The following is an 8,482-nucleotide window of genomic DNA, read 5'->3' on the forward strand; positions in this document are numbered from 1 at the left end:
GCCACTCCACGACGTTGTACCCCTCCAGCCCTCTGCGCTGCCCCCTCCCCCACCCGGTGACCGTTGCCTCCCTTCAGCCATCGCTGTCTATTTGACAGCCACGTGGCGCCCTCGAGGCGTTGGTGGGGCAGGGCCTTGCAGAGTGGTGGGCCCAGAAAATAGCCCCAAGCTCCAGGCGAAGGCTCACCAAGGTGTCATTCCGTGAAGGGCCGTAATTCCGCCCCCCCAGGGTGCACAGCCTCCTGGGGAGGAATTGTCCATTGGACCTCTAAATTCCCAGGGGTGAAAATAACACCTGGGAAAACGAAACAAAAAACAAAAGTCTATGAAACCTTTCTCCCCTGTGGACCTTCACGTGTGACGGAGGGTGCAACCCTTGTGTGACAGGAGCCGGTGATCTTCGAGGACGTTGCTATTTATCTGAGCCGTGCGGAGTGGGACGCCATCGAGGTGGAGCAGAAGGACCTGTACTGCAGCGTCATGCTGGACAACTACGAGCTCTTGACGTCCCTTGGTAAATCTGCAGTTTTAACTCCTGGATGTTGGCCTGAGGTGGGGGGGGACAGACACACACAGCTGGGGTGGGGGAGCTTCTGTTGCATTTGACTCTGTCAGAACCGTCCTGCTTCCAGGGAAAGCAGGGCTGTTCAGCATATTTTGAACTCTGGCTACAGGGCTGGGGTAACTGCTCCAAGCACCTGCAGTCCTGGGGGGCTTTAGTGCTGGGAAAACGCAGGATTGGGGCTCTTTGAGCTGACAGCCGCCTATGAGTACATAACCACAGGTGAGCGGCCTGCCCTGAGGTGAGGCCATGGGCCGGGTGTCCCGTCCCCTGGGTGTTGTGGCTGCAGTGGGGCAGGACTAGCAGCCCATACCTGCCTGGGTGCAGGGGAGCTGACCTGTCAGGCAGCAGCAGCGTTCCCTGAACCATCAAGGTCCTCTCAGAGGACTTGCCCACTGCCACCAGGACAGGACGGAGATCTCTGATTACCTGCGTGAAGGGTCTGAGCCAGGCACCTGGGAGGAAATACCATGCCCAGTAGCTGCTCCTAGGATGAGCAGCAGATAATCCCTCGCTGGGAAAGCCTGCCAGCAGAGTTGGGACTCGGTTCTGCCCTTGTCTTTGTGAATAAATCAATCTCTGGCTGCAGCTCCAATGTCTCCTTTGCTTTTTTTCCATGTTTTGGTGTCATTTCTGCTTGGGCTCTTCTGGTCACGGAGAAGTGCAGCTTGGGGTGTCAAAGAGAAGGCCTTTATTTTCTCAAGTTAACAATTTATTCCTAAAGTTTGCATCAGAGTAACACACTCTGCTCCACCCCCCAGGTTACCCAGGCCCCAAACCTGATGTTTTATTCCGGCTGGAGCGTGGGGAAGAGCCATGGGTCTGCACACCGCAGAGCCCAGTGAGGTGGGATGGATCCGCCAGCCCTTCTCCAGGTGAGCAGGAACAATCCAACCCCCATAGGACCATTTACCTCGACGGGGTGGTGGCATGTTCCGAAATCCACCCCAAGTTCCTTCTCTGTAGCTGTGACCGCGTGTGTCTGGGGTTCCCTCTTGCCCTCCTGTCCAAATCCTTCCCTCCCCCTCACTGCCTGTTTTGGGGCTTCTCCCTCTTTTCCCTCTGGCCTTGCAGCCCTCCCTGCACAGAGCAGCAGCAACGTCAAAGGGAATCCGGAGACTGCTGCTCATCCCCCTCGAGACACTCATAATCTTCCCCCCATTCAGTCACCTGCAAGCAGGGTTGTGACTTTCTGGTGGCTGTTGGCAGCAGACAGGGCTTCCTCCTCCAGCCCCACAGCTTCCCCTCCCAGGAGGGTGACATCCATCTGGTTTCCCTGCAGGACACGAGGGCGACATGAGCTGGCAGGAGCAGCCTCCCTCACGCTGGTGGCCTGGTGACAGTGGGTCCTGTGTGCTGGAGAAGAGGACAGAGACCCCCCGCCAAGGTGAGTCCTGCTCCCCACCCTTCCTCACTGCCAGACTCTGCAGCAAAGAGCTCAAAGTGGCTCCAGCCCCATCCCTGTCCCCAGCACTGTGCTGTCATCACTGCCAGGGCTTCTCCCACCCCTGTGTAAGGCAACATCCGCAGGCAGAGGTCAGGGTCCCCCTGAACAGGGGAGAATGGATTTTCCTTACTGTCAGCATTTCTCCAGTTCCTTCAGCGCAGTCCCTCTCTCCCTGTCCCATCACAGTGCCCCAGTTAGGAAGAAGACAAACTCTTTCCAACCCTCTCTCAGCAGGAGGGCGGTGTGTGCACTGGCGTCTCCGGTCTAGAAGGCTGCTGAACAAGTTCAAGTGTCTCAAGGGTAGGAGCGAGTTGCTGTCAGAGGTGGCTGGCAGAGGAATGAGGCCACTGGAAAGCCGAGACCAGGCACAAGCGGTCTTCAAGCCTGGGAAGGGAGGAGAAGCAGAGAATAAACAAGGGGTCACAGCAAATGTAACCCAAAGCAAAAGATTCCCACTTTGCCCAGTGGGACAGCAGAACAAAGAGACAGATCCTCAGCATCTGTGTGGTGACCCTAGGGAGAAGCTTCAAAGGACTGCCCAAAAAAGTCAACACACCTGGGGAGAAGTGACATTTCTCCAGGGAAATGGGGAAGTGTTTGTCAAGGATTTGAATGAGATTATTTTGGAAGAGCACTGTTACTGCATGATGGGTGAGACACGGCTCTTGCATTACACCCAACATCTGTGTGCTCTGACGGAACACAACTACCACAAGAACCCCGAGGTGGGTGTCTTGGCACTTCAGGACCACGAATACTGTCAGGTGCCAGGGTTTCGTTATCAAGGCAGAGTTGGTAAAATCCTTCGTCTTGCTGGTAAGCAGCGGGCCACGTTTCACAGGCTGGCAAAGCGAAAATGCCTAATAGGGAAAATCATCAGGAAAGCCAAGCGTATTATGTGGCGTTGCAAGTCTTGGGTCAGCAAGGTGCTGGAGTTTCCTCAGGGTTCCTCTAGCACCAGCTGTCTTCCGGAACTTGCCATTCCTCCTGCTGAGGCAGAAGATGGCCCCACAGAAGGAACGTGTGGGGTGTTTAGTCCTCCTGCAAAGCAGGAGGCTGTGTCCCCCCAGCCTCAGAGCAGGGCTGTGTCCCAAGGAGTGACATCAGCAGCACTTTGCACCCCTGTGGTGTGTTTTGAACCCATAGCTGCACACCCACCCTCCAGTGCAGCTGCAGAGATGAAGATGGAAGCGAAGCACCCTGAGGTGTCCTTGTGCCACAAGGTGCAGTGGGCACAGCTGACCTGGAGCCCTCATGCAGAGCAAAACGTTGAACTTCTTAAATCTAATAATGTTTCACTGCATGATGCTTATAAAATGGTGATGTGGGCTGTCGACCATGTATTGGACTCCATATGCCAGAACCTGGAGCATGGTGGCTACTCGTGGTGTAAGGATGCTTCTTGGCCCGTCATCGTTCAGACAGACAGCTGATTGTCAGCAGGTTGGCCATGACTCTTCCGTCTGTTGAGAGAAACAGTCGGGGCCACCTTCCCGGCAGCAAAACCCACTGAAGAGAGAAGAAACGCTGTGAAAGGTGCATGGAAGCAGCTTAGTGCATATAAAACTCGGCACGTGGTGCCTCGTGGGGAAACTGGGATTGTCTGGGAAACTTCTGGGAAAAGGCCAAGGGAAAGGGAAGGATCAGTGTGGGTAAAAGGAGGAAGCACAGGAAAACAGCGAAGGGGGACTTCCCGGCAGCTGCGTGTGAGCAGGCAGCTGGTCGGTATGTTTTCTAGCAGGGCTGTGCTCGATCGCTGCGGTCTTTCCTGTCTTCTCATTAAACTATTTTAAATTATTGTCCATGTTGTCACACCCTCTGGTCAGCTGTGTGTGGGCTGTGCTCGCAGCCGCCCACTGAGCCCAGGCAGGGAGGAATCCCCCAGGGTCTTCAAGGCACCAGACTCGGCTGCCATTAGTGCTTTGCTCTGCTTGATGCAGGCAGAATGCCCTGATTTCTGGGGTTTCCCACTATTATTTTGAGCAGAGTGAATGGAGAGAAATTTTTAGGGTACAGTATGACAGGGGGACTATGTTTTTGTGATGAGACCTTGCAGCTATTGCTTGTAAAAGTGGACGGGGACATACCATGCAGAACCCTGCAGCATTCCCTTTCTAAAAAAAATGAAAAAAAAAAAATCATCCGTTCAGCAGATCCCTGTAACAGGGATGTTGTAACAGCTACCAACAGGAGATGGGTCCATGGCTAGAGGTGAAGCTCCCTGAATTCAACCATGGGAGGTGCCAGGAGGAATTGGTGGGTGTGCGGGATGCCAGCGAGGAAAACAGCAGCAGGAAGCGCAGTGAGGGAGCCTGGGCTTGGCTGGTGTTCAGAGGGGAGCTGAGTCCCATGGTGAGGAAAGCAGAGACTAGGACCTTCTGGAGAGAAGAGTCTTGCAGGACCAACAGCGCCCAGGGAACCACAACACTCATTGCAGACAAGGCTGAGGTGATTCTGGTAGCATCAGAAAAGCCAAATCTGGGTATAAGTGTAGCAAAACTGGGATGAATTTGTAATATTTTATATCAGAAACAGTGTGGGCAGCAGGGCTAGGGAAGGGATGGTACCTCTGTGCTCAGCACTTGGTGAGGCCGCCCCTCGATGAGTGGGTTCAGTTTTGGGCCCCTCACCCCAAAAAGGCCATTGAATGCCTCGAGCGTGTCCAGAGAAGGGCAGCGGAGCTGGTGCAGGGTCTGGAGCACAGGTCTGCTGGGGAGCGGCTGGGGGAACTGGGGGGGTTCAGTCTGGAGGAGGCTGAGGGGAGACCTCCTGGCCCTGTGCAGCTCCCTGACAGGAGGGTGCAGAGAGGGGGGATCATTCTCTTGAGACAAGGACCCAGCGCCAGGCCAAGAGAGAATGGCCTCAAATTGGAACTTTAGATTGAATACTGGGGAAAATTCCTTCACCAAAGGGTTGTCCAGCACTTGAAGAGGCTGCCCGGGGAGGGACTTGAGTCCCCATCCCGGGAGGTGTTTAAAATCCACGTGGAGCTGAGGGACGCGCTTTAGTGTTGGGTTAACATTTGGGCTTGATGACCTTAATGGCCTTTGCCCACCTCGACAAAATAAAAATACTAAATGCAGCTGTTCTGGGTGCAGCGCATCCTGACGACCCTGCAGTGGCCCCATCACTGCCCAATGACAGAGCGTCCCCAAGGTCACGTGCAGTGCTGCACCAATCATGCTGGGCTGCCGCAGGCAAGGCCTCGGGCCGCAGGGGGCTCAGGCGGCCGCCACAAAATGGTGCCGCTTTAGCTGAGAGCAGCCAATCGTGGGGCCAGTTGGTGTCACGTGGGGCAAGGGCACCGCCACTTCCGGGTGGGGCGGGCGCTGTGTGCGTCAGCGGACTTTGCACCGCGGGGCCGCCGCAGTTGCCATGGGGACGCGGCCTCCTGCTCCTCCCGTAGCCTTCCTCCGCCTGTGCTTCACACTCACTGAGGGGCCTGGTGGGGTTGGGAACGCTCAGAATGAGGGTCATCATCAGGCTGGAGGAGCTTCAAGGGCTTTTCCAACCCGGATGATTCTGTATGTAACTTCATTTATATTCTCTCCCACGCCTACTCCCGGGCAGTCCTACCCATCCGTAAAATATCTGGAAACCTGTAATTCCTCACCCAGCAGAGATAAAACCGGCCTTGGGCAGTCTGGTAAACTCCCTGAGTGCATCCCCTGATAACAGGGACCTAAAAATGCCTGAGAAGATGCCGGAGTCAAGATAAGCGGCTGGGAGCCGATTTAAACGAATCCCCTGGAACAAAGAGGAGGCGAAAGAGTCGAGTTCACTCCATCACCGCATACGGGCACGGGAAGCCCAAAGCTCAGCCAGCAGACAGCGTGAGGATGGGGACCCCCAGGAGAGGGGGAGGACCATCACTCTATTTTTACTACGTGTGCTCGGACTGTATAAATGAATTCCAAGATGCTATTAGCATAAGACAACTTTTTTTCCAGGAAATCTGCTGAATATGTACGTTCTTTTGTGTATATTAGAGCATTTTGTTAGTGGTTGGCGCACTCATTGTGGGGTGATCCCCAGTGCTGCAACCCAGAACCCCTGCTGAACAGTTATATTGGATTCAGTCTAGTTAACCATTCTGTTTCAAACAGGATTTGCTCTCCAAACCCTGGAAAACATGCAGAACATCCTGAACTGTAAAGAGAAGGTCTGGCTTGTGTCAAGGATGAGTTATTTTGACATAGTGCACTTGTAGCCGTGGGCAAGGATTATGCTAGGAGCCACAGTCACCATCTGGGAACAACTGTGAGGTCAAGCAAGAACAAATCCTGATCTCCAAACCCTAGAAAAGAGGTAAAATGTCCTGGGCCATAATGACAGTGTCTGGGATCGTTCTGAGGGTGAGTTATTTGACAGCCTGGCAAAGGGACTGTTTGCTTACTGGGCGATGAAACGAACTTTGCAGTGTGATGAAAGTTAACTGCCTTTGTTATAATACTGTAATAAACTATTGTAACTAATTTGCTAAGGTAATCAAGGCGGGTAGGTACACTTGAATGATCTGTAAATGTTAATTAAATGTAAAGTGTGCCATTCGGATTGGAACAATGTAACCGTGTCTCAGAAACCCCACCTAGAGCTGACATGTAACTGCTGTTTGAAGAAAAGCCCGCCAAAAGGATGAGATCATGAGGCTTTTAAAAGATCCAATAGGAGAAAAGCGCGCCGGGAGACCAAGGCTTCGAGACTTTCAAAAGACTCAATAGGAGGAGGACACGCACCCCAGCAACCCAAATGACCCAATAGGAAAGAGCAGGACAACTCTGACGGGAGGAGATTGGTTAAAGACGATGGCACAAGAGTATAAAAAACGCTGCTTTTTGGAACTCTGGGTGCGTGTGGTAGAGCTGCGGCTCTCCATGCACCCAGCGCTGCTTTGCCTATTGCTTCCCACCCTAAATCGATTGAACCCAAATAAAAATATATATTTTTATAAAAATTGGCTTTGTCTGATGATAACAATACAAAAACAGGTATGTTTATTGTAATATTAAAACCTACAAGTTAAAAAGACCCCTGCCCAGGTGAAGACCCTTCCCCTGAGCATATGTAGTAATTATTATGTAAACCATATTATAACTGTATGTTAATCACTAACCAATCAGTATCGTATAGCTGTGTCTGGAAAAATACTAACCTCTGATTTTTGTGTATGAAAGGAACAAGAAAACCTGCTGTTGTGGTGCTGGATTTGTGGAAAAGTCCACCCAGCACCCAGGCCTGGATAAAAACAATTATCTCCCCTGAGCGTGTTAAGGTTGTTTAGTGCACGCTGGGATTGGATCCACCTCTCCGGTAACATCCGCGGGGCTCTCCCGGCCCCCCTGGATGCCCCTGTCTCACTCCTCCCCAGCCGTACACAGCCCGGGCTGCCCTGCAGACCCTGCAGGGTGGTGCCAGCCTCAGGCTTCCCCCAGACAGCACGTGGGCCAGGGAGGATCAGCAGCAGAGCAGGACTGCAGCAGGCAATGCCCATCTGGGGTGTGAGGCTGGTGCCACAGCCCACGCCCCGGGGGTCTCTGCTGGATCCCTCTTAGGTGTGAGCCCAACCCAGGCTGTCCCTGGCCTACTGGCTGCCTGTCCCCTACCTGTGCTGCCTGGAGCAACGGGTCCCGCCGACCTCAGCACCCCCGTGGCTCTGGAACTCCAGCGGTGCCTCTGGTGGGAGCCGTTGTCCCCCAAGGTTTCTCTGAGCTGCGCCAAGGGGGACACCGTGGCAGAGGGAGCTGTACCAGAGTGTCCTGGAAGATGATGGGGGACAACAACGAGATCCTGACACTGCTGGGTATCGGGCAGATTCGAGTCCCAGATGTGGGACAGCCATGGCGGGGGGGTCCCTTGGTGATTGTGGGACCTCCAGCTCGTACGGTGTGACTGGTGTGTGACAAATGGCTTTGGGGTGGGGATAACTGCGCCCAACACCCCTGGGGGAGTTTTGTGCTGGGAAAACGTAAGATTTGGGTCTCTCCAAGCCCTCTGAAAATGTGACTGAGGTCAAGCAGAGACCTGGCAGGGAGGCCTGGCCTGGCCTGGCCCTCCTGGGCACTCAGGCAGTGACATTGCTCTCCTGTGCAAGAGGTTGTTGTGTCCTGGCGTTTGGGGTATTTTAGCCCCACTTTAACTAGAAACAGAAGAAGTTGAATGTTTAACGGTGTCACGTCCCGCTCCAGCGAGGGGGACAAGTGACTCAGATTCGCAAATCCCCAATTGGAGCGGACAACAAGTCTCCAAGTTCAAGCATTTATTAACTACCTACAATGCACTAATTGAACACATGATATACTGGCTAAGTACAGAGCAAGCTGTGGCAAGCAATATAATATGCTTTACATTTCTTAACAGAAAAAAGGAAAAGAGGGAGATAGAGGGAATGGGGGAGTACAGATCACCGGTCTGGGTTCCTGCGCTGCTCCTGCTGGCGAGGATTCCAGGAGGCAGCTATCTTCTTCGCTGGCATC

General features: G+C 53.6%; 1 protein-coding gene across 1 annotated transcript; it reads left to right on the forward strand.

Annotated features, from left to right (window-relative positions):
* The first annotated feature begins 386 nt into the window (after positions 1–386).
* LOC113477088 lies at positions 387–4,464 on the forward strand. The gene is made up of 4 exons (XM_026843197.1): positions 387–514; positions 1,324–1,437; positions 1,845–1,949; positions 2,244–4,464. The coding sequence occupies exons 1-4, from the start codon at positions 481–483 to the stop codon at positions 3,440–3,442; spliced, it is 1,452 nt and encodes a 483-aa protein (XP_026698998.1). The 5' UTR covers positions 387–480; the 3' UTR covers positions 3,443–4,464.
* The last annotated feature ends 4,018 nt before the right edge of the window (positions 4,465–8,482 follow it).

This window comes from Athene cunicularia, assembly GCF_003259725.1.
Source record: "Athene cunicularia isolate RWA chromosome 2 unlocalized genomic scaffold, athCun1 chr2_part1, whole genome shotgun sequence".
Taxonomy (NCBI): domain Eukaryota; kingdom Metazoa; phylum Chordata; class Aves; order Strigiformes; family Strigidae; genus Athene; species Athene cunicularia.

Coding starts and splice junctions, on each gene's coding strand:
- LOC113477088 (XM_026843197.1), top strand. CDS start 481: ATGCTGGACAACTACGAGCTCTTGACGTCCCTTG. Junction 1,438..1,844: donor ATCCGCCAGCCCTTCTCCAG/GTGAGCAGGAAC, acceptor GTTTCCCTGCAG/GACACGAGGGCGACATGAGC. Junction 1,950..2,243: donor GACAGAGACCCCCCGCCAAG/GTGAGTCCTGCT, acceptor CTCTCTCAGCAG/GAGGGCGGTGTGTGCACTGG.